A 25,385-nucleotide genomic window follows, 5' to 3' on the forward strand; every position below is an offset into this window, starting at 1 on the left:
AGCCAAAATGTGGTACTTGATAAAGGGAGAACCTTGTGCAGGGCTTCCATTTTCATATAAATGGTGTGTATTTTACATCCTCGTCCTCCCTGATCTGCAGTTTGACAACACCATTTTCTCAAAGTATAAATGCAATAAGTTTGTACAGGAAAGTCTGTTGTAATTTTTTAGTATAGAAATATATATAATCATAATAGAGGAATTTGTCTTAATATTAAACTTAGTGTAGAAATTAATATAATTTTATAAAAGAGATAGCATTTAACAAATGAAGATAAGGAAGATTAAAAGCACAAATATATCACAGATGTTCTTGGTTTTATTTAACTCACAGAAAGCTTTAAATAAGTTTCATATGTGCAACTTCTCCACAGAAAAAGGGGGAAATCCTGACAGAGATTGTCTGAATAAGAGTTTGAACTGCTGTATTCTGAAGAGTAAAAATAAAACCAAAGCAAATGCAGAAACAAAGCAATCACAGCCCTTCCTGCAGGCAGAGGTGCACCTGCTGTGAGCATGCCCACCTTAGCAAAGCACCAAGTGCCCTGCAGGGTGCTGGCCGTGGCCTTGGAGGCGCAGGTGCCGTGCCAGGCTCGGCGAGGGACGGAGCTGCAGCAAACAGCGTGTGCGTGCCCAGCGCTGCCCGCTGTGCCCAGGCCGGGCCGTGGGGCGGCGATGGCCATGCTCGGGCAGCCCAAGGGCGCGCTGAGCCAGCCGTGCTCCCCGGGCCGTTCGGGGCGCAGTTGGGGTGCCAGCTGCCGCCGGGAGGCTGCTCCTGCCTGGGGGACCACAGAGGGGACGAGGGCTGCAGGCTGCACACAGGTGGCACCAGGGGACCCCAGCACCCCAAGGTGCTGCTGCTGGGCGAGCCGAGGGAGCAGCCAGGACAGTGCAGGGCTGGCCAGGAACCACCCACGGGGCGCTGGCATTGCCTGCAGGACACGTTAATTCACCCTAATAAGCAAACAAAACCAGAAGGCAGGGAAGGATCTGTCAATTTGAGAAGACTTTTGTGATTTATTTCGTGATCTAGAGTCAGACAAAACACTGTGGTCAGCGAGAAATATTGCAGATTTTTCTATGTGTCTCTACAGCGGGATTTCTACTTGGTTGCAGAAGCAAAACTCTCCCTAGGTGTTTCAGTCTGAAGAACTTATTGTGTGTGAAAACAAAGCCTTTTGCAATCTATTGTGAATTAGAATTAACTTTTATGTCACCAAACAGATTTAGTAAAGGGAGATTTTGTTGTAATATTTCATTCAGCATTAAAGCTCTTATATTTATTTTCTGAGTGGAGCAGTTTTAGCTTCTTGTATTAGGAGTATTTGAATCATTGTATCATGGTTTTCCCCTGTGAAGCTGGGGATTTTGACAGTGAAGAAGAGAAACTTGGTTGGTTTGCCCTCAGGAAGGACATGCCTAGCGATTAACAGGAGTTAATTCGCTGGTAATTTTGATCTGTGACCATTCTGCGTGTGCATTTCTGTGCAACACGGCACTTGCGGTGCCGACTGCCAAGTCAGAGCTTTGAATTACAAATACCTTTTTTCTTTATTAATTAATTTCCTTAACAGGCATTTAAGCCATAAATAATGCACTCAAATATGACAGCGTTTCTTTGCTTTTGCTGATCAGCCTGGGAGGGTTTGGTTTTCCCTGGAGCGTGCCCACGCTCGCTGCTGCCTGGGGCAGGACGTGTCCCTGTCCCAGGTGCGATGCAGCGGCGCTGCTGCAGTGCTGGCATGGCACTCGCTGTGTGTGCCACCACTCAGGGTCACTCCTCATTCACAGCACTTTATTAACTGCCCTCTTTGTGCAGCAGCAATGTCTCCGTGGCAGCAGGAGCAAGTGTTGAAAACAGAAATACCTAAGGCATTGCTCAGGTGGGAACATGCGCTGTTGGATGAAGAGCAGCAGTAGCCTGAGTGACACACCTTGTGTCCCGACACTACATCACATGCCTCAACCAAAATTACTGACTTCTTCAGGAAATGAAGAGGAAGAAAGAAAATTATAGATGGTACAGTTTTAATTTGTAGTCATCCACCTTCTAATGGAAATGAATAGTGCAACCAAAACTGGAGACATTTTTGCCGTCTGTAAATCGTGATGATGATGTGATTTTTGTTAGTAACGCGGATGCCTCAGATTGAGCTGCAGGATCGGGATGGGGCACCTTGCGTTTAAAGGTGTGCAGACATGCAGGATTACCGTGCGCACAGGTTGCAGTGCTGGCTGCGAAGGCCGGAGCCCTGTGCTGGGGTGGATCCTCCTGCAGCGGCGAGGAGCTGCTGTGGGAGCACAGCTCTGTGTGTGCAGCCCGAGCGCTGAGCCGCATGCACGTGCAGCATTCCTGCAGCTCTGGCTGCACCCCTGCTCCTGTAGCTTGCTGCCCTTCCACTTCCTTCCTGGTTTGTTTCTTTTCCCTCCTGCCAGCCCAAAGGCTGCAAGTGAGAAGGTGATGGCGTGACAGTCGATAATTCAGTGTGTCCTCCTGATTTATTACACATTACCAACGCTGTTTGGAAATAGATTTGCTCAGCTTACAGTCTGGGTGTCTGAGGTTGTGCTCAGCCGTGTTGGCGTGCAGCACTCAGGATGCAGGGCTGGTGAATTGGCACGGAGGGAAGGTGTGGGCTCTGCAGAAACTTCTTGTTCCGTGTGCTCCCACTCTTGCAGCCTCGGGGCTGGGGCTGGAGCGCAGGCAGGGGCAGCTCCAAGGGCTGCAGTCAGGATCTTGGGAGCTCACGCCTCTGGCAGAATTAAATCCCCACCTGAATTTAAACCCCAGGCATGAGGACAAGAGGGTGGTGTCAGAAAAACTTCTCCCAATAGCTGCACCTGTGCTGATGCTCAAGTGAGGCAAATTTGGTGCCCAGTGGGTCAGCATCTTTCCTTTACCAAAGATGGAAACAATTTCTCTGCTTTAGTACATTAAAACCTGGTAGCAAGGTCAATAACCTGCAGTAATCATCATGTTTAATATATTATAGAAAAATATTAATATAAAATAAATATAATTAATTTTAATTTTGTTTTTCAGGAGAAATTGATGTGAACTGGTCTATCTCTCATAAAGACTTAGAGGTAAATGCAACCAAATTTTCCTATAATTCTTTATTTTGTTGCTTATTAACAAGCAGAATAAAGTAAATGGGATTGAAAAGCCCCTCTGTGGTGTTTTTATGGGAGGATTAGCAGTGTCCTCTCACAGGAGAAAGGAGTTCTTGCGTTGGGGCTGGCAAAGGCAGGAAGAGACAGGGCTGCCAAGAGCTGGAGTGATTGCACAGGCCGTGCAAAGGGGACATCAGCTCTCCCTTCCTGGTGTCTCTGGAGCCCCAGAGCTCTTTGAGGGCAGCCTGGGAGCCAGCAGAGTGTGGAGCCTGCCTGGGCTCGTCAGGGGCAGCGCGGGGCCTCTGCAGCCCCGAGATCCCAGCCGACCTGCTGCAGCACCCAGCAGGAGTGAGCTTCAGCTGCTCCCTCCTGCTCCCTCCCTTCTTCCTTACGGTGTCCAGTACAGCTGATACAATCCAGTGACATTCACAAATTCTTTCCCTGAGGAGAATGGTATTTTTATACCTCTCCTGTTCACTCATCCAAAATTTCATGTATATTTTTTTAAACCTGTGATGTTTACTAGGCAATGACAGTTGTAGATAGGATTTGAAATTCTGGCTGCCTACACAGAAAGTATGTGTGAGGTCACTGGGAGAGAGACAGTTGTTTCCAGCTTCTTTTTTTTTTTTTTTTTTTCCCTTTTAAAGTCTTTCTTTACAATTGCAAATTGCAGATTTCATCCAGACTTGTATAGCATTGTACCTTGTCCAAGCAGTTTGCTTTAATGTGTGCAAGGGAATATGTAATTGCATTTGCAATTGATCTTCATTTTATTTGTGTTCTGGAGAAAATTCCAGTTTGTTGGGACATAGCACAGTGAGTAAATCTTGGCTAATTGAGGGAAAGCTTCACAACTGCAGTTTTAAATAGCAAAAAAGAATGTCCTGAAGCAGAAGTTCAAATGAGAACTTTCCTTCCAGACAATGCAGGTTTCTCTGTAGCAGAATTACCCATTTCAAACCTGGATGTGTAAATTGTATATGGGAAACATTAGATTTCTGCTGGATCACTGCCAGCAGTGACCTTTCTAATTCCCAGTTCCCAAAGCACAGAATCTCAAGTGGTAAGTGCATTTCTCTCTGTGTTTCACCAGGCACAGATCTCCAACTACGCGGGCGTGAGGCACAGCAGCATGCGGTACTACAGAGCGGACAAAAACGTCACTTGTAGGAACTGCCACAGACCAGGACATTTGTCCAAGAACTGTCCCACTCCAAAGGTAAATGCAATGCTTAAATCACTTGAACATTCAGCTGTTCCTAATATACCTTTGTGCTTGCTGTTAGAAAAGTTGTTTCAGTGGTTTATCCTTTCTTTGAAGCAGTGCACTGAGTTGCAGGGTAGCTTGCACAAAGTCAGTTTACTGTGTGAAAGTATCACTCTGTTTGGTGCTGACATTGCTTTGATTGTTTTTATAAAAGAAAAACGTGCAGAATTATATCATATGGAATCATATTGAATGGTTTGTGTTGGAAGGGACTTTAAATATTAACTCGTTCCACCCCCTGCCATGGGCAGGAACAACTTCCACTAAACCATGTGGCTGTAAACTGAGGAAAAAAAAAAACAAATGCCATACAGAAACATCTTTTTTTTTTCATATGGTAAAACAGTCAGCAAGTGTAAAATATTTTTCAATTTTCAAAAATATTTTTCAACTTTCAACAAGGAGAATCTATTGAATCAGAATTACACCATTAGTAAATAAGTGAAAGCAGAAAGTATAATGAGCCATGATAAGAACAGTGTTAAAAACCGTGGACAAGACGAAACTGGAGCTAACTTAGAGCTGAGATGGATGCCACATATTCCAAAAGTTTGTCCTGTGGTTAGGGGTTTAAAAGTCAGTCAGTAAATTGTAAAGAAGTGGGAGCCATTGCACGACAGCCTGGATTTAGCAACCCCCACACCAGAATCTGTGAAACCCTTGATCCTTGGGGCTGTTACCCATGAGGACACTAAGAATGAGCACATCCCACACGACCCTCGAGGCAAACACCCTCACTCACTGGAAAACTGGCTTGACAGAGGTACAGGCTTGGCCTCAGAATAGCTGGCTGTGTGTCACATTTGTCCCTCCACGTGCTGAATTTGTGAGGCTGTACTGCAGAGTCTGGATGGCAGCGAGTGCCCCTCCAGCTCCCCGACACAGCCCCTGCGGGGTCCACAGGGCTGGAAGGATCTACTGGAACACTGTCACTTTACATGGCTCTACTTCTGTTTCTCCACAGAAAGTTCCCCCGTGCTGTCTGTGTGCAGGAAGAGACCATCTGCAGCACAGCTGCCCGGCACGTTTCTGCCTCAACTGCTGCTTGCCCGGGCACTATTTCAGGGAATGCCTGGAGAGAGCCTACTGGAACAAGCACTGCAACCGCTGCGACATGAAGGGCCACTATGCTGATGTGAGTATGGCCCTTGGCACAGAAACCAGCTCTGGTTTGCTCTGTGTCTGTCAAAAACTGAATTTACAATGGCTACAATCTCTTCATGATGCTTTGATTTTACATAGTGCCTATTTGTGAAAGCATATGGAAGTGTTGTGTTTAGTCACTGCTTCACACTGTCAGCGTTTTCATGGAGAATGGTTCAAAGAGCACAAACCAAAGCCTTGTCAACACCAAACCAAACTGGTCTTTAGTTTGGTTCAGTTCAGCAGCAGTGGACGCAAAGGTCCTTTTTTCTGGCGAAGGAATGGGGTAGGGAAGTTGAAATGAGGAGATGCAGTGCTGCAAGCATACCGGGAAGGACTGAAGAGTAACTCTGATGCATCAGGATGCACCAGATCTGTGGTTCTTTCACTGTGATCAGATATTAATCAGTGAAAATACTATTAGAGAGATGTAGTTTGAAGGCTTTGGGTTTGACAAGATCTACTCAAATAAGACATAGAAGAAAATGAAAGGAAGAACAAACATAGTTGTCTCTGTCTTTTATCTTGTATTACATTATTATGGTCTTATATGTCCCCAAAATTCAGTCCTACATGTAGCAGTCAAGCTTTCATGATATTTTTTTCTCTTGAATTAAACAGAAATAAGAATTAAAGGCAAATTGCGATAATTTTGGCATACATTCACACTTCAGTTTCTAACTGTAGATATGGCCTATATGTTTGGTTTTCAAATACACCTGTGAGATTCCATAAACACTGGATTTTTTTGAAACTCAGAAATATTCGAATCTCTTTCTAAATGTCTCCTTCCTGGCTTTATTTTTTCTGTTTGGTCAAAGAGCATGTCACAGTGGTACATGAGATGTGCAAAGGTCAGCCAGTGTATTTGGGAGTTGCTATTTCTTATGATATTTGAATGTCTGCCAGATGTACTTTTGCTTATAGCTAATGTGCCCGCAATACTTTTAAAGAATATGAATTGTACATTTCTGCACCGACATTCTGATAGGCAGTGAGACAAAATTGCAAACTGTAATGAAGCATCTTTGCCATCTTTTCTCTTTTCCACATTTTATGACACCAGTTTCATAAACTGATGTCCTTTTCTTTAAAGAGCCATGAGGGCTGTATCATACAAGCATTGAAATCCTACCTGAGCCATGCAGGTTATCAGGAACCTCACAGCATGTATTTTTTCTGCTCATTTGGGTCCACCTTTAATCAGAAAAGTTATTCTTTAAAACTTCAGGCAGTTCTTGTGTGGTGCATGGGAGGTGTGAAGCTGCCTGTGTCATTCACCTGGGTGAATACTGGGGCGTAAGAGCAGGAGCTCACCTGCCCAGTCCTCAGGCAGGTGAGAGAGATGGTATGGCAGAGCAGAGGCAGAGTAATCAAAACCAACAGTAAATCTTTCCTGAGACCAGAGCAGAAAGCCTGTGAAACCAACAAGTGGTCGAGACATAAAAGGCACACTTGGACAGGACAAGGTTGCTGCTCATGGCCTCAAGGTGTTTTTTGCATCTGGGATGTTCATAGTGAAGAAAACCAGGGGTGTTCCCATACTGAAACCTTATTTAGTGGAGGGGAGCACCGGAGAGGCTGTCAAATGGAAGAGAATGTGAGTGTTCCTACGAATCTGTGAGCGCTAGGCTGTTACCAAAACGGGGTAACAGCCAGTGTCTGGGTATGTGCCCAAAAGCTGCAGGGGAGCATGAGGGTGAAACGGCCCAGCCACGGCAGCAGGCACCTCGTGCTTGGTGCATGACTGTAACTGAGTTTTTAATGCAAGAGCAGCGGGTAGGGATGTCCCAGGGAGAGCTGGGGGTCCCAGACTGCCAGCTGCACATGTGCACCAAGCCAGGGGCAAGAACCGTGGTGTTGGCATGTTGGCATGGGTGCATAAACATCATATACGTGGGGTGATTCAAGGCTGTTTTGTAAAGGAAATCCCACTTCTCGTGGATCTCTGGAGTTCTTCAAAGGCACAGGTTGACAAGCATGTGTGTAAACATGATCCAGGTGACATAGTCTGCAAATTCCAAAAGGCGTTTTACAAAAGCTTTCAAGCAAACTAAACGGGCATGGAGTAAGAGGATAAAGGTGGGATATGCTAGTGTGACATGGAAAAGGGTCAACAGTGGGGCAACAAGAGTGGCTGAGAAGACTGAATTGCTTACAGAGTCAGTGGTGTGAGCCAGCTGTGCAGAGCTGCCCGAGAACTGTAAGAGTCAGAGGGAGAACACTATAAAATGGCAATTGACATTGAGTGGCAATAAATGTAAAGTAAAACAATCCCATCTTGGCATATGGAATAACAGGTTCTGCATATTACCGTTCAGCACTCCAATCCTAGTTATGAGATATGATTCTACAAAAAAACAGTTTAGTCTTCACAAGCTGTAAAAAAGAAAACCAAACTGCTGAAACATTAGGAATCATCAGGAAAGCAGGAGCACCTGGGCAAAGCTTTGGTCCCTCCCTGCCTTCTGTATCCCTCAGCATGGCCACAGCTCCTCAGCCTGCAAGGGAGGTGACAGAGGGAATGGTCTGTAGAGAGCTTCAGAATCATCTCTCATGGGAGACAGTGGTCAGGGGTCATAATTTCTTCCAGTACACCTGGCAATAGAAGCCAGGTTGAGAAGAGACAGTCCAGGGTGACTCTGTGTGGTCAGCAGCAGACTTGGAGCCTCCTTTCTGAGGGATGCAGCTCTGCCCTGCCTCCAGAGGAAATAGGAGCAATTCTTGGAAGAGAAATCACAGAATTCTACAACACCAGGTTGAAAGGGACTTCATGGATCATATGATCATCACTGCCAACATTTCTGGGCAAAAGCATGGTCTACACAAGACAGTCCAGCCAAATCCTAAGAGTGTCCAGTTTTGTGGAATCCATCACTTCCCTCAAGAGACGATTGTTGTGATCGTGAGAATTTTCTCCTGTGTCCGCCTGAAATCTCCCCAGGAGTAACTTGGAGCTATTGCCCCTTGTCTTTTCCACGTGACTCCTTGTAAAAAAGGGAAATCTCCTTGTTATCAAACATGTTATGAATGCTTTGAATGCTCAAAGGAAATTGTAATTTGTCCTTCTCAGCAAGTTTACTCCCCTTTGCTGTAACAGAGGGTGCAGAACAGGCCTTTGTGCACAGTCTGTCAAACTGACTTTCCACTTTGGTCCAGAAGTGAATGTGAGGCAGCTCAAGGTGCTTCACCTTGTTTGCCTAGGAAACATGCACAGTTACTTAAACCATTTTAAGGTCATACATTTATGACCTGCTAGATCAGTCTCTGCTCCTGAAACGGTGCTGAGAGCATGCAGAGTCCTCTTAGCTGGAGGTGTTCTGGAAGCAGCCCGGCCTCGCGTGGTTTCCTTGGGAGGGTCATAGAGGAGCTGCTTTTGACTGATTCAGTGGCAGTTCAGTGGATGTCATGAGCCTTGTGGTTGGTGTGCAGCCTCACCTGCCAGCAGCAGGGCTGGGAGACGGGCTCCATGAATCTGCAGGAAGCAGGCAGAGGGGCAATGTCTCCATGTATACCCGGGAAACCAGCATGCAGGTGCTTGGTGAGCTGGATGCCTCTCCAGGAGCGGGCAGACAGCAGTGCCCAGGTGCTTGGTGCCCTGTAGCCACGCTGTGTCTGATGGCCCCATCCAAATGCCCAAATACCACTGTTGTCAGCACTCCTTCCCATGAACCAGCTGGTTGCTTCGACTGGCATCTTCTTGGCATATTCTGAGAACGTTCTGATTGTGCAAGGTGCCACTGGCCTCTTCTCTGCGGGCAGGTTCCTTCAGCCTTTGTTGTTTGTGGCACACTGCGCTGGGCTGGGCTGGAGCTGGAGCTGCTGGGCTCACTGCACGGGGGCAGCTGGCATCCATGGGCCCGTTTTCCCTGGGCAGAGAGCACCGTGTTTGCTGTGTCTCCTGAGTTGCCAGCGTCCTGCCCGTGCACCCGAGGGTGAGCACACGGCCGAGGCACCAAAGGCACGGCGACACCGTGGTCCCCCGGCCCTGCGCGCCCGGCACCGGCGGCTGTCTGCACCGCCAGCGTGGGGAGAGGTCTCGACATCTGCTTGCACAGGAGCGCCTTTGAAGGGAAGCATTGTGTGTTTTCCGCGGCAGTTCCCATGCGGAGGTGATGAAAAGTGTGTGTTTTGGCAAATCTTTTGTTTTATTGTGGTGGCTTGCGGCGGGGCAGCTCCAAGCAGCCGCTGCCTCTTTGACAAAGCACCAGAGGATTCTGTTAAAAAGTTGTGTTTAGTAATTGTAGTCGTCGTGTCAGACCATAACTGACTCGGAGCTGAAGGATTTTTGCGAGATGAGTAGCTATGCCAGCAGGGACCCAAGTCTCCTGGGCCAGCCGCGCTCTCATTAAGATTTGCCGCTAGCCGTGGCGGTGTTCGGCAAGTATGTGACGTGCATGCTGTTATTGTATGCTTGGCTTGTCAGCCTGCAGCTTTCTGACACTCACTTATGTCACTCTTTATTCAGAGACGAAGAAGCTTTTGATAATTTGACAAGACAAGCTCTTAAACGATCTAGGTCATGGCCTTCACTGTCTGTGATTGTGAACATATTTCCTGAAAGCCCTGTCACTCATCACAGCTACATTTTCTCCCGGGGAGCCGCGGGCCCGTCCCGGTCTCCTGTCAGCGCGTGCATTTTGGTTATTCATACGCCAAATACAGTAGCGGGCTCGGCTCGCCTTTGGCCGGCGCTCGCATGTTAGCGGGGCTAATCCTCGGCCCGCGCCCGCGCCCCGCCGCGCCGCCGTCGAGGGCCCTCGGCGCGAGGCAGACGCCCGGCCGAGGGGAGCGGAAAGCAGCAAAGGCCGCTTAGTGCCGGTTTTGTGTTTGCTCATTGTTGTGGAAATATGAGAACTGGTGGCAAGGGCCTCGTCTATTGAGCTCTCGAGTCCCGGTCTGCTGTCAGGGGCTGTTTGAGATTGAGTGTTTTATTTTCTTTGATGTTCACATTGGAGAATAGGGAAGTGGGAATTAAACAACAGATGCATTAAGCCGTTGTTCTGGTAAAACAATAATTAGCACCTGATAAAATTCAATATGGGTCAAAACGTGCAGCACCCAGTCTCGATTCTCCCATTATGGCGCCGTGCAGAGGGTCAGCCTCAGGCACGAGTGGCCGCCCTTGCACGGGGCCGTGGCAGCAGTGGCACGGCTCGGGGGACAGAAATAGCTATGGGGACAGCAGTGGCGCTGCGGACAGCTGGCTTTGGGAACAGCACAGGCGTGCCTCTAGGGACAGCAGTGCGTCTGGGGACATCGGTGGCTTTGGGGACAGATGTGGCACGGCTCTGGAGACAGCGCTGGCTTAAGGACAGCAGTGGCCCGAGGTGGTGGCATGTGCGGGCCCGCTGCCCTCGCCGCACGCCGTGGCAGTGGCTCTGCCCTCTGGAGTGGGCACCTTTTGTGCTGGTACATCTAAATGCGAGTACAGTCAGACCACTGGGGCAGGAAATAAATGCAATTTTATTTTAATGTAGTTCATCACGCTGCCATCGTAGCTGGGTACCACAGGGGCTTTTCTCTAAAGGAGGGCCATTCATGGTTAAGTTATTTTAAATAAATAAGGAAAATGGTGGGTTTGGCAGCAGTTCTGCCTGGCTACGCTGTCTACCATAGCAAACCTCCCTGCCTCATTTGAGGAGACAGTATTTGGTAGTAATTGTTAATCATACTATTTGTCATTCCATGGTATAAGATGCAGACAACAGCCCTGAGCTGATGCAAAGTAACGAGGTTCCTGGTTAAAAGCATCATCTCTAAAGAGCTGTTGTTTCACAGTGACCCCTCCTCAGCTGTTGTACCCCTCTTGAGCAGTATTTTCCCCAGGCACCACCTGAATGAAGGAATATACTTAGCCTTCCCTCACCAGCTCCATCCTCTCCTTCTGCTGGTTTTCCCTAAGCCTTAGAAGGTCCCTGAGGATAAAACCCACCTCTGAACAGCACCACGCAGGGCTGGGGCTGTGCCTCTCCCAGGGTTTTGACAAGAGCTCTGCCAGCTGTGGTTCTCACTCACAGCTACAGATTTTTGCTCAAAGTGACGTCTTTGTGTCCAGAGCAGAAAAAATGCCCAACCAAACAGTTATTCAAAAATAAGTAATTTTGATGATGATGAGGATGATGATTATTAAATAGCAGTCGTGTGAGTAAAGGTCATAGCACAGAGTGGCATTTTGCCAGGATAGCGCAACTCACTGATTGCAATTGTTCAACCATATTAGCCCGGGCACACTGTGGTAATCGAAAAGTATCCAGAACTAATGTATAAATAACTGCCTGCTACCCCTGAGCTGGACCAGCGCAGCTGCCCTGTGCAGCTGAAACCTCCTCAGCTCTCAGGGAGACCCTAAGAGCTCTGGTACAATATTTTTACAGGCTACAGAGTGTTTATATGTTGCTCTCTGGCTAAGTTAGGGAAGGAAGAAAATCCTTTTGTTTGTGCTCAAAGACAGCTTGAGTGTGTTCAAACTGTCAGATCCTCGGTGAGGAATGTGATGTCCTTCACACATTTTCTTTATAGAAATATTAATATAAAACTCAAATATTTACACACAGCATTTGAGTAAGAGGAGAAATGCTGAACCATTACACAGAACAGATTGTAGATTTTTCTGCAGACAATTATGTTACTGGTGGAATGAATAATAAATAATATCATTTCCATCACATCTGGGAAATGTATGTGCCACAGGGTGACTGGCAAAAACTTGGATTTTATTTTGAGAGATACTGGTTGTGGGGTGTTTTTTTTTTTTTTAATTAGCACACTCCATCAAAATAAAAGAAGGCAAGAATTTGGGCACAAGTGATAAATTTATTCAAAATCTAAAGAAGTGTTAATAGTACTCATTTGCAAGTAGTCATGAGGCTTCAGTGTTCAAAATTGCAGCTGCAGCATATTATGGAGAAGCCGTGGAATACTACATTTATTTTTCTTTTCTTAAAATGAAGGTTTGCAAACCAAGTTGCTAATTGTTCAAATGAGTACGGTGCTGTTCTTATAAGAAGGTAAATTTCTAAAGAGAAGTGAAAGCCCTCCGCTGCAGTAGCTGTGTACCAAAATGACAAAAAGTGACACAATTTCCGTGTCTGTCTTTGCCTCAGGGGCCGTGAGAAGTATCGTACATTTTGTAAAAGCATTAAGAACCTCTGAGAGAGCGATCTGAGCTTTAGTGACCACCAGCATGTTCTGATTTTGTTTTAAAGATCCACGTTTTCCTCTTTACCATCTCTCATGTGTCCCTCAGGTCAATTGTGTCACTTCTGTGACTCAAAAACCTCCTTGGATTTTTTTTTTTCCAAGGGCTGCACTTAGGACTTTTATGAAAGTCTGGCGATTTAAAAAAATTAAAAGTGAAAAAAAAAGCTAGCAAGTCATTGTAAAAATAGCAACATTAAAGCAATCTGTTATGGTTCTTGTTTACAACTCATCTGACATGAGGCTGCTGAGGATTATTACATGTAACAATTATATTTTGATTAGGAAAGAGATACGTACAAAAAAGATAAAATTTCTGTTCGTACATGAAAGGAAGGCACCTTGTGCTTTAATTTCTAGAGCGTTATGTAAATTTAAAATGTCAGAAAATGTAGAATTGAAATCCGCCCCTGTTTGTTTTGCAGCATTAATGCTTCCTACAGTCACGAACACACTGCTCTCCCAAACTTCTGCCCCTCGGAGAAAAAGGGCAGAGAGAAAACTGTTACTGGCTTTCTGACAATGGCAGGGAGTGTGTTAAACCAGTGTAAAATTCAATTAAACTGTCTAGCCGGGTTTTTGAAGCTGAAATGCAGACCCTTTCAGTTAAGCTTCTTATTTTCCTGTGACCGACACCAGTGGATACTGTGTTATGCCAAAACCAACAGGCTGTAAAGCACCTTGTTTCATGCTCCTAGCTGATCAATATTTTTATTTTCCAGGCTTGCCCAGAAATATGGAGGCAGTATCACCTAACAGTAAGTAGAAACACCTTTTTTATTTTCTTCTACACCCAACCTATTTACTCCTCTGTGAACTGCTGACCATAAAATATAGATAAGCATCTTCTCTGAGAAGATAATAAACATCTCAAGAGTTTTTGAACTGAAGAAGGCGATGAAACACTGTCACTATTTTTTAAGCATCTTTAAAACTTCTGTTTTCATTTTAATACTGTAATAATTAAATTAGTGCTTTGCCTCTCTTCTCTCAGTGACCACATTTACACATGGAAAGAGCGTTAAATTTTAAGTTGGGGTGCACAGCAGAAGCTGTAATCCCATCTCAGATATCCCAGATGCTGGTAATTTGTCACTCTGTGTGACAAAGCTTTCTTCTTAGATGAGTGAAATAAATCTCAGTTAGAGTGGAGATGTGAATTTAAGGAAAAACACCTCTTAAACTTTTGCAGATAATTTATAATTAGTCAGGATTTAGCTGTGACTGCTTGTTTGGCCTGCCTTAGTTGATCGTTAATCCCTGAAACAAGAAAATAAAACTTTGTGAAACTGTACCAGTTTATTACTTAGGATTTTTCCTCGTATGTAAAATAGATATAAAAATACAACAAAATGCATACAAATTTGCTTAATATTGAAACCTCTGACAGTATTTAATCAGTAAAAACAAATTCTTGCATTGGTGTCACAGTTCTTAAATATATTAATTTCTAAAACTGAGAGACAAAAAACACCTTTAAAAAAATCAGGGGTTTGTTGTTCCTGTGAACTTTTCATTGCTCCCCAGATCGGCCTCACATGAATTTCGCTGTTACAGATAATTAACCCCTGTTCTCTGCTCTCAACAAAGTAGAAAAGTTTCTTCACTACTTTTCTTTTTGGATCTTTGTTTTTTTTTTCTCTGAAACAGTAGATGGGATGTGCTTTATAATTTGTGCCTCCACCTCTTCATGGCAGTGGAATGCTCTTTTTTCTGTTTTTTTCTTCAAAATTCAATGAATAGAAGAAATCTGCACTTTAAACCTCTCATTTGTGTTTTGTGCATAATGATTCTAACACAAAGATCTGCCCTGGAAATCCTCCACCCTTCCTGAGAATTTACTTTTAAACAGATTTGGTAAAGACTTTTTGTTGGTTTGGTTGGTTTTGTTTTGGTTTTTTTTTTTTTTTAAACATTGTAAGACAAAAAAAGGTGCATTCACTGAGTATTTTTGTTTGTCTTGGTTTGGTTTGGTTTTAAAATGGATGAAGGAAAAAGGTAAATGCTGTCTTTCATTATAATCCCTAAGGGTGCATGTAAAAACAATTTCTGAAATGTTTATAACACTTGGAACTTAATAATCAAATAGAAATATTTGGTGCAGCAACATCCTGGGTTCTGGTTTTTACTGAGATAAAAGATATAATTTAATTTTAATCCTACCTGCCTGAATAGAAAATTCCTCAAAAAGTGCATTGCCATCAACACTTATAAAATATTTTTGTCTGTAAAAAAAAAGCAGGGGGCAGCTTAAACTTGACCAAGCGCTGTGCCAGGACAAAATTTGAGATATCTTGAGATAGGAAATTATTTCTGTGGATTTTTTAGAAAGCATTCAAGCTTTACAGTTAATGTAAAGTAAAACTAAGAGAAGGTGTCAAAACAAGTTCTTGTTAGAAAATGTAGTGGTTACAAATATGGGCATATTATTAAAAATACCCCTTTGGAAATTTATGGTGCATTTTAGGGACATTTTGAAATGTGGTCAAATAGGCATACTCACAGATTACTTGGTATTGCATCAGGCCCTACCTTCCAATAAATTTTTACTTCCAATAAGATTTTTACTTTGCAGTGAATTGCAGTTTATCTGCAAATAATACACATTTCTGGCATGTGGGAAATGCTTTGCACCCCTTCATTTCTTGCATGGGAAGAGTACCTTTGGCTCAAAGTTACATTGGCAGTTGGATAAGCCTGGAATTTAAAAATTTGTATGGTAAAAGACATGGCTGATATTTGCAACAAGTAAATGAAAAAAATCTGCATTATCTGAATTATTTACAATTTATGCTTTATTATTCCCTTTAAATTTTCTCTTTTGCGCCTGAAGCAGAGCAGAAGTAAATAATGTTCTGTCAAGAGACAAAACTTCTAAATTAGAACTAGAATTATATATTATGTTTAAATATATTCGATATATATATAGCTGTAGGATTGTAACAAAAAGCTAAGTTTTTTTACTCTCATATCAGCACTGTAGTATTTCACCATAGAAATTATCATACAATTTTCCTGTTGTAGGAAAATTACATATTTTGGTACAAAGAGGGGAGCAGCATTAGGAAAAATACCACAGGTTTAACAGAAAAGTGGTGTTGATGCTGTCATGGCCCACAGAGGCTGCCCAGCTGTTGGGGGCCACAGGAGAGCTTTTCCTGCCCTTCAGCCAGGGGCACAAGCACTGGAGTTAAACTGGTTTTGGTAACTTGATGGCGAGCATCCCACATGTGCAGGTCCACGTACGTGCAGAGGAGCTGGGGCGTTCGGTTTGGTGATAATACACCAGATTTGGGCACCGTTCGCAGAGGGCTGTCACAGAGTTTGTCTGAGTGTTTTGCCTCCTGTAAAGTGTTCTTGGTTAATTTCTGTGAACGCTGGTGAGGAACCACCCGGCCTTCCCCATCAGTCCTTCATGAGGCTGTTGGTTATTTCATTCATTTTGGGTCACTTTCCTAGGAGATGGACTGCCATCTATTGACTCCTCGGAGCCCCTGCATGGCGGCCGGGCCGCTCAAACAATGACTCAATAACAAACCCTCTCTGCGCTTGGGCATGGTGCTGGGGTTTGTTGACGTTGGCCATGGTGACAAATTTGAGCACATTGCAAATAATTTGTTGTATGGGCAGAAACATCTTATTCCAGCCAAAAAAGACTGCCAGCACAAGGAATCTTATGAAGAACTGGCAAAAAGGATTGTAAATTGAATATTTTAATTTGCGTTTTGATGGAAAAAAAGATTATCATAAGGCATGCAGTGAAGCTTAAATCTAAGGGCTGTGTGATAATCAGAGCTTTATAAGTGGCTGAAAGTACTTTCTTTGAACTTACTCTTTCAACTCTTTTAGCTAAAATTATTATGAAAAAAAAAGCCAATCAAAGTCAGCAGAAAAATCCAACTCCCACTGCGGTTTAAAATACTATTTAATAATCTCTTTAAGACGGTGATTTAAAACTTTTACAGATCATTTTCATCACAACTACACTCCGTATTTCTCCTGTATCAGAGAAGGGCAATTATATTTGTCAAAATACATTTCAAGTTTTATTTGTGTATTTTGTGAATTGGTTCATACCCACTAAGGCTTATCAAAGGGGTTATTGTCAATCAAATAACAGGACAAAGACTTCTTTGACAGAGTCAGGAAAAACAGTTTTGACCATAGCTTGCTGGAGTGTCAGTGATGATACATGTGATTTTTTTTGGGCACAAGGCATTTGGAAGCCTTATTGAGCTCTTTGTTCTGGGTTTTGAGGAAGCTTTGCTTAAAACTGTGACTTCCTAAATGCCAGGTGCTCCACAAATCCCAAGAAGCACGGCCCATGTTCCTCAAGACATGCTGTCACATCGTCCCCTCTGCACCCTACAGGTACAGGGGTGCACACTGCAGTGTTATTTCACCCTCAGAGCACTGGCCTCTTTCTCATTCCCTTTCTCCTGTCACTTCAAATTTGAGCTATAAATGTAGTGATATTTATTATGCATTTTAAGTGGAGGCCAGGTTATAGCCCTCTAAAAAACAAAAAAGACAAACCCTAAATCACACTAAAATATCGATGGAAAAACTTGTGAGAGGGCACCCAATGATTGTCTTCTGTTTGTTTCAGTTTTGTAGTGTATTCTTTAAAAAATACAGTATTTCCCCTCAAGTTTGACATGCTGCCCGTGCACCTTGCGGTGGTGCGGCCTATGGCTGCTGCTGTCCTCAGTGGGCCCAGGCTGCAGAGGGGCAGCGCTGGGGCTCACATTCTGCATGGCCAGTCCTTGTCCCCTCTGCTGCTGCTGCTGCTGCTGTGGGCAGCCTGGGGCTCTGTGCTGGCCATCCGGGGGGCACCGAGGGCCGGGCTGCCCGCGCTGACCAGCAGCTGTGGCCTGGGCTGACCAGCGGCCTGGGCTGACCAGCGGCTGCGGCCTCAGCCCCGTCCCACGGCCTGCGCGGCCTCTGTGGCCTGAGCGGCCTGCTGAAGCTGCTGCTAGTGGTAGCACCCATCCAGCAGATGACACCACTGGAGAAAAAGAGGAAATTTATTTCTCTTCAGTGCCTAGAGACCGTGTTTTGCCCTGGGTGTGAGGTGCACTTGTGCCGTGAAGGCCCAGAGTGTGGATGGCAGCGCCGGTGGGGCAGCCGGCCATGGGCACGGTGCTCAGCGTGTTTCGTGTTTTGTCAGATGGAAACAGGCCGGCTCCAATCTCGCCACATCTTATTGTCAGAGTGGTTTGTACCATGCAGGAGGGGATGTGGCCAGTTCGGTCCAGCACCAGGATGAGGACACCTCAGTCAAACAGGAGTGAACTGTGCAAGTGTTAGAGTCTTCTTCAGTAAATAACAACCGAGTAAAGAAATTCTGTCCCTAAAATGAGCAGAGCAAGTTTTTTATTTTCCTAAGGTGTTTCTCGCCGTTGATATGCGTGTTAAAACATAAATCTCACTGGGACGGAGTGTTTTCTTTCTGTAGGGATGTCTCATTTTTAAAAGCCCCTTCGTGCCCTGGTGCCGCTCCAGCCAGCCACGCTGGCTCCATCCCCTGTGCCCTGCCTTCACCGGCCTCTTCTTCTTGAAATCTCACCGAGCAAGATGGCCACCAACAGTGCTTTAGAACCATCAGAATTTTTAATTAGCAGAAGCTACCATTTAACACACTTTTTGTCAGTTTTTTAATCTTACTTTTAATCCACTTACATAAAGGAAGGTGAACCAGGAACTGGTTGATTTGGCCCCGTGTATGAAGGACATGAAGGGACATTCGTCTTTTGTGTTTAAATGTTGCGCTCAGGTTTCTTTGTGTGCATGATTAAAATTCCTCGTGGCCTACTACTTTTTTTCTGAAGTGAAAATGTAAGCCATATCCCTGGAAGTCAATTTCTCTGTTATGCTGTGACTTCCAGAAAGGAAAAATAAAAAATAACACAACCCTGGCAAAAAATATTTAAGCGAGAGAGAGAGAGACAGGATATTTGGTTTCCAGAAATTTTTTTAGGTGTTGAACAGTGAGGGAAGGGATGGCTTTAGAAGCATTTTGGGGAGGAGGTTAATGCCTGTTTTCCATGCAGCTGTGGCTGTGACATGGCCGCAGGGCTGGCTCCACTGGCCATGACACAAAGCCTCAGGCCATGGGGTCAGCGCTTCTCTGGAATGCTTCAGCATCTGGCCAGTTTCTCTCCAGGTGTGTCATGGCTATTTCTAGCAACTCTAGGGGAAAAAAAAAAAAAAAAACACCCAGAAAAAAGGTCTGTTTGTGAAATAGGCAATGTATTTTTCATATTTTGGAATCTCAGAGTGGGCCCTCGTGCCATTGCTTCAGTATCCATTCAGCAGGATATTTTACAACGAAGGCAGCTCAAAATTCGCGGCGTTGTGGATTTAAGGTAAAAATGACTCTGACTCTTGAGGGTTTCAGGGCACAGAAGCACCTGGAGCATGATGGTGGGTGTCCACATACCTGCTTGGGAGGTGCTTGGGTTCATGAAGGTTTCCTGCCCTTTGAGAGGCTGCTTGCCCTGATAGCCAGAGGAGGAGCTGGGCAGACCTTGGCCAGCAACAGGCAGATATTTTGGTTTTAAACTCTCTGTGTTTTAAAGTCTCTCTTGTCCAAACCTGACCCATCTTGCAAGAGGTTTTGAGTGTCTGGGGTGCTGCTGACATGCTGTCAGCCCTGCACTGCTCTCCTGGAGAGAGCCAGCAGGTCAGAGGAGCTTGGTGTGTGGGCAAACCAATTTTACAGCTTATTTTCTCCTGCTAATTGTAATTTGCTGTGTTCCCACTCTCTTTCAAGTTTCAGATTTTTTTGAGGTTATCAGAAACCTAAACCCCAAATATATTGTACAGCAATCATATTTCACAAAAGATATTCTGTCTGATAGCTTTTTTTTTTTTTTCAGAAAACAAAGACAGTTTCAAGTCCTGAAATAACTATTAGGTTTATGAATTCAAAGCATATTCTATAGCTTTTCAATACAAATGCTAGCTAAAAGTTCTTTCCCAATTTTTATTTGAAAGGTGTATTTAGATTATGATGGGGAAAAGAAGTAGTGTTAGTACCCTTGTATAAATTTTCTGCAAGGACATTTTGGGTGGGATGCAGAACCTTCCAGCAGCATGGGTACCACCTGCCACTCACCTTCATCGTGTAGTAACCATGGTAGGAAGTGTCCTGCTTCTCTGACTTTTATCTGTCTCCTGCTCTTCTGCACCTGCTCCCCAGAAAACAAAATAAAAGGTGCTTTAAAATTGAGGGTTAAAGAGAGATTACATTTTGACCGAAAATTGTATTTCTGTATATTTCTGGAAGCAGTGTGGAAATGGGGAGAGAGTGGAATGGAGAGCTGGGCTGGCTGACCATTTCTGTGATTTTGGGGTTCCAGAATTGGCATTGCTGTGGTGCTTGCCTTGGAGAGCGGCACCGCTCAGAGAGCCCCGGCTCCACTTCAGTGTTGAGGTGGTGTCAAGGGCCCTGTTTGCTGCAAAAGCAGCCAATTTCACTGTGAAAGGGAAGTGGAGGAGAGCAGAGGATGGAAATGAATGTATTTTACTGTTTCAAATCTCTGGTTAGCTCACTCCCGTGTGCCTCGGACGTTCTTTGTGCAGTCCACGACATTTGGTGGCATGTGTCCGTCCAGCCCTGCACACCCAAAACCAGAGAGGTTTGGGTTATTTTTGTGATGCACCAAAGCTGTTGGGTGAGTGGGTAATTAATCAAAGAGAATAATCAGGGAAGGTTTGCTGCTGAAATATTTCCCCTTCGTATGCTCAACTGCAGTTCTCTTAAGGGAAAGGATTAAGATTATTTTTTTCTTAAATGCTTACAAATTCAGTTTAAAAATTTCACCTCTCTTTTCTTTCATTTGAAAAGCTGAACTTATGCAAGCATTTACGATATTATCATGATTTCAAAGCATTAACCATCTAAATAATAGAATTTTCAAGCTAAAATGAGGTTTCCAATGCGTTTTAAAAATATTTGAGAAAAAAAATTCTATGCCCTCTTTCTGCTGTCAATGCTATCATGAATGTTCATATTAAAGCTCCTACATCCTGAAAATTTCTCCAAACTTGATAATAAGGTGTCTTTTTAAAGTTTTGTTAGACCTTTGAACCAGTGTCAAAATTCTGTAGGAAGCCAAAAATCTCGTCTGCAAATTTAACAGACATTTTAATATGTGAAAAAATCCACAGTTGTACATAATACGCATAAATGCCATTAAATGGATTTTTGTGCGTTTTTGTATTGCAAAGTGGAAAAAGTATAAAAAGTCAGTAAATCTGCTTGCACTGCGTGGTTCATCTTGCTGGTGATTCGTGTGTCACAGCAGCCCGGAGCTCTTGCTGGTAAGACAGTAACTTCCTCAAGTTATGCTCGATCATGTTAATAATCTACGGATTAGGGTTCCCTAAAAATATTCACTGATTTAATTCCAAGAGGGTCTATCATGTCAATGATATTAATACATCTTGTTAGGTCCTGTCATGTGCATAGAAAAGTTTCTATCCCCGTGACAGAATTATCCTGATTTTGATTTCAAGTCTTGAAGAACCCAGTATAAAGGGAATTAAAGGAGGCAGGGCCCGCACAGAGTGGTGAGGAGCACGGAGCCACGAGCAGGTGCTGGCAGAGCAGCCTCACAAGCGCGTGTGAGCTGCGCTGTGTGTGCACACACGCTGTGCCACCCACCCGGGGCCACAGAGGGAGGCTTCCCACAGAATTTTGGGCTGCAGGGGAGTGAGGCTGGGCCTTTGGTGTTGGCTCATTTTTTAATGCTGAATTTGGGTTACATTGCCGTTCGATGAACATACCCCAAGAGCCGTGCGAGCAATGGGCTACAGCCCCCGTGGAGAAACGGGCACTCGAGTGTGTGTGTGGCTGACAGGGCCCTTTCCCTGCGCCTGGCTGTCTGCACAGTGCAGGGGTGGCAGTGCTGCCCGCTGTGGGCTGGGCAGCTGGTGAGGGAGAGCCTTGTTTTTACACCAGAGCAGCTGAGCGACTCACGAGGGAAGGACACTCACTGCCACGTTCAGTTCTTCTAACACCTGGCTCCAAAAGTGGCTTGTCTTTTCCTTTTTTTCTTTTTGGCTCCTCTCAAACTTGCAGGTTTTCCACCTGTAGTCTCTGCTCACCTTGTAGCCAATAGAAATTATTTTTGTGTTGTTTCTTGACTATGCTGTTATTTCTGTTTCTAATGAATTTTTATAACTTCTTCTGGCACTTAAAAAATGGAGTGATGAGCACCTGTGTGGGAGTACAGACACTGGAGGGTTTCCGTGCAATAACCCTGAAAAATCTCTTCCTTTAAAATTACTTGAATGAGATACCCAGTTTCTGTCTGTTTGGATGCCAGATGAGAGCTGGTTAAATTCATTCTGATTTCTTGATGGTAGCCTCAGGAAGAAAGGAAGGAGAGGAAAAATGATAGCACTGAGATAATCAAAAGTTGGTCTGGAGGAAACTGTTTGGGTCAACAGCATATTTACATGGTGTAAGAGTGCAGAAATCTGATATGGTCTGATCCATTTTTAGAAGTTGTATACTATTCAGGAAGTCCCAAGTCCCATTAAAGTAAAAACTGCATGGAATTGAAAACAATTTTTAAAAAATTGGTGTGCAAAAAGGCGATGGAGAAGCTTTTGTTTGTCAGTGGTTGTATACAAGCTGTCACACATTTCCACAAGGGCATATTTGGGATGAATGTCACTCGTCATGAATCTAAGTGCAAATAACTGCTATTCCTGAATAAATATGATGCTCTTTAATGGACAGCACATGAAAAAATTATGAGAAAATGGATAAACATTACCACGTGCAGTTGGCATGTTGGTAATGTAAGGAAAGTGCTTCTGTGAAATTGTCATTAGTGAAGGATGCTGCATGCTGAAGTCCAGCTGCTGGGGAGTTTAAAGGGAAAAGGTTCAATTATTATCTATTTAAAATGTACCCCAAAACTCACTTCTAGTAAACTGATGACTGCTCACTTGGCATCTCATATTCCTCAGCAGAACTGAAAGTTTTTCCCATGTTTACTTTCATTTTAGCTGTGATTAGAAGCCACTTCCAAAAAAAAAAAAAAAAAAAAAAATATTAAGAGTCTATTTATCAAGGAATACCTATTAGGAGTTCTCCCCTAAGAAACTTATTCAGACACGGTACTTCATCCTTTTGCGTGCAGTGGTGAGAGACCATCAGTAGATGACATAAAGATTAAAGGGAGAGAAAGGAAGCTGTAACTCATCCAGAATGACAGTAAAAATTAAAACCTTCAGGTTTGTCAGGCTCCCCCGTGTATTAGCTAATAAATATAACTGTGCTTCAGTTCTGTTCATCTTCTGATTTTACAGGCTTTGCAAATGTTTGTTTTTAGATTAATGTATAAATGTATGTGTAACTATGCATATGCTTAGCGTGGGGGCAGCCGGTGCCGTGCCCCGGCAGATATATAGATATATAGCAATGTACATAAACATTTGGGCAATCCCCTAACAAACACTCAAATAAAATATACATGTCCCAGTGCATGAGTCTCCTCCTCCTCCTTCTCCTCCTCTTCCTCCTGCACCTCCTTTTGCTTCTCCTCTCCTCCTCCTCCCTCTCCGCATAGGCTCTCCCCACCTCCCCCACCCCACTTCAAAGCTTGTGGTCCTTTCTCCATCCGTGTACTAAAAGGTTTCTTTGTGAGCCAGGCCATTTGTCCGTCATTGTTTGGGGCCCAAACGGTGGTAAAATACCCTGTCACCGATCTGGAGCACGGTGAATGGCAGCTTCTCTCCGGACAATTGGCGGCGGTGCCGAGAAATATTCCTGAGAGGATTATTTAACCTTTCAATTTAGGGGGCACAAAGCCCGGCTGATTAATGAACTTTCTGATGGGCGCCGATAAGCGGATCTATTTCTTTATTTCCTCCAAAAGTGATTCCTTCTCCTGTCCCATATTACTATAATCTTAAACATAAAATGTGGCAAATAGATTAAAAAACAGCACTAAAGAGTTTATCTGGCTAGCAAACTGAAGGAGCTAAATTAAAATTGGTAATGAAAGCAGTGGCTGAGCCCTGTATATGGTTTTTAAATGCGCTGTGTATTTTGAAGAGACTTATTCTCCAGCCTGCCTGGTAATGACTGCTTTGGGTGCGCGGTTCGGGTCCAGCTTCTGTTATCCCCCCAAAAAAATGAGTTGTGTTATCTGGATGACTGCAGACACATATGCATCCCCCTTTCTCACTGCATGGGCAGACAAGGTCGATAGCATTACAAGGTATTTGTGGCAGTGCTTGTTTCAGTTTTCAGAGCTGCCAGTTTTCAGCCAGATTTGAATTACAAAAGAAGAAGCTGGCATGAAAATTGAAAGGGTTTATCGGCTAGTCTGAAGCCTCATAGCACATTGCTTATTTATGCAGTCCATTTGCACCAGGAAATGTAAAAAGGAAATACATTTTAAAAATAAGGTCATAAAGACCCAGATATGTTTAAGATGGCAAATAAAATATAGATACCTATAATATCTTTCCAGGAAACGATTTCACTTAATGTTGCACATTACTTCGGAGGAGCATTTATGTTACTGTCATAAATTTGCGTGTTTGTGTCACCATACAGATAGTCCCCAGGGATTAGGAACGAAGTGTTCGCTAACTTACTTTAAAATTAAAATAGAAGGGGAGATAGGTTTGTAGTTTGAGAGCCACATCAGGAACAGTTAGAGTTTAATGCGCCATCGTTTTTAAATAACATTTTGCATTCCCTGTAAAATTAGCCATGGACAGCTAGAGAGATGCCACCACCTTTGGAGAAAATTGGGATGCCTTTTAAACCATGAAGATTTTGAGGCATTCAGGGATTGTATTGTTGTTATCCTCACTATCTTGCATACATTCATTTTCTCTGTGAACTTGAGGGGTTTTTGTCCGTTTCTTAGAGAAGACTTTTTGTATTAATATTTTAGGGTTTTCTCTTCTGCTTGTGAGAGTATTAAAAGATTGCATTCATTTATTTTAAATACATAATACTGTACGTTTTGTCTCTTCCTTTAGCGTCTTCACACAGTCAATTGTAGATGCTATTTGCATCTCTTTAAAATGCATTGTAGAAATGTCTTATTTCTGTAGAAAGAGATCACTTCACAGTGCTCGTACTGTGGACCGGGCAAGCTAAATTTCTTCCTCTGGGAAAGGTTTTGGTTTCCCAGACTGTACAATCAAAAATTAAAATTCGATTAATTAACTGGTAATTTAATGTGTATCATGGCTTAAAAATAAAAAAATAAAATAAAAAAAAAAGGAAGAAAAGAAAAGAAAAGAAAAAAAGCCCTAAAAGATAAGTGAGATCACTTTTTCTTTTTTCTTATTTATTTCACTGTGTTTTGGTGATGTCCAGATGTCAGGAGCACATTTAGTAAAGCGTAATTTGTGGGAAGATGCTCAGGTTGGACCTCCACAACTCCTGTGGGAAGAGAAAGGTTTTATTAGATAGCTGAAAAAAAAAAATAAAATTCAGTGAAGAAATTATTTCATTTGTAATTGTTTGGAGTTTAGGGGGATTAAAAGTTAAAATACTAAATTTGTATGTTTCTTGTTTATTAGCATGCACCAAGCTCAGTGTGTTTCTTTCATGAATTTTCATAAGGATTTTTACTACGTAGCATGTGTGGCTTAATGATGCAATCACCTGATA

The 25,385-nt window shown here is 43.7% G+C and overlaps 1 protein-coding gene across 2 annotated transcripts in view; it reads left to right on the forward strand.

Annotated features, from left to right (window-relative positions):
* The window catches only part of ZCCHC7 (zinc finger CCHC-type containing 7), a 92,680-nt gene that overhangs the window by 57,452 nt on the left and 9,843 nt on the right, over positions 1 to 25,385 (forward strand). The window contains exons 3-6 of one of the 2 annotated variants that reach the window (XM_058824160.1): positions 3,044 to 3,087; positions 4,211 to 4,336; positions 5,349 to 5,519; positions 13,450 to 13,485. In XM_058824160.1, the coding sequence (XP_058680143.1) occupies positions 3,044 to 3,087; positions 4,211 to 4,336; positions 5,349 to 5,519; positions 13,450 to 13,485 (377 nt within the window). The remainder of the gene's footprint in view (positions 1 to 3,043; positions 3,088 to 4,210; positions 4,337 to 5,348; positions 5,520 to 13,449; positions 13,486 to 25,385) is intronic. The other variant, XM_058824159.1, reaches the window with a different exon arrangement.

The sequence above is a fragment of the Ammospiza caudacuta genome, chromosome Z (genome assembly GCF_027887145.1).
Source record: "Ammospiza caudacuta isolate bAmmCau1 chromosome Z, bAmmCau1.pri, whole genome shotgun sequence".
In the NCBI taxonomy this organism is placed as follows: Eukaryota; Metazoa; Chordata; class Aves; order Passeriformes; family Passerellidae; genus Ammospiza; species Ammospiza caudacuta.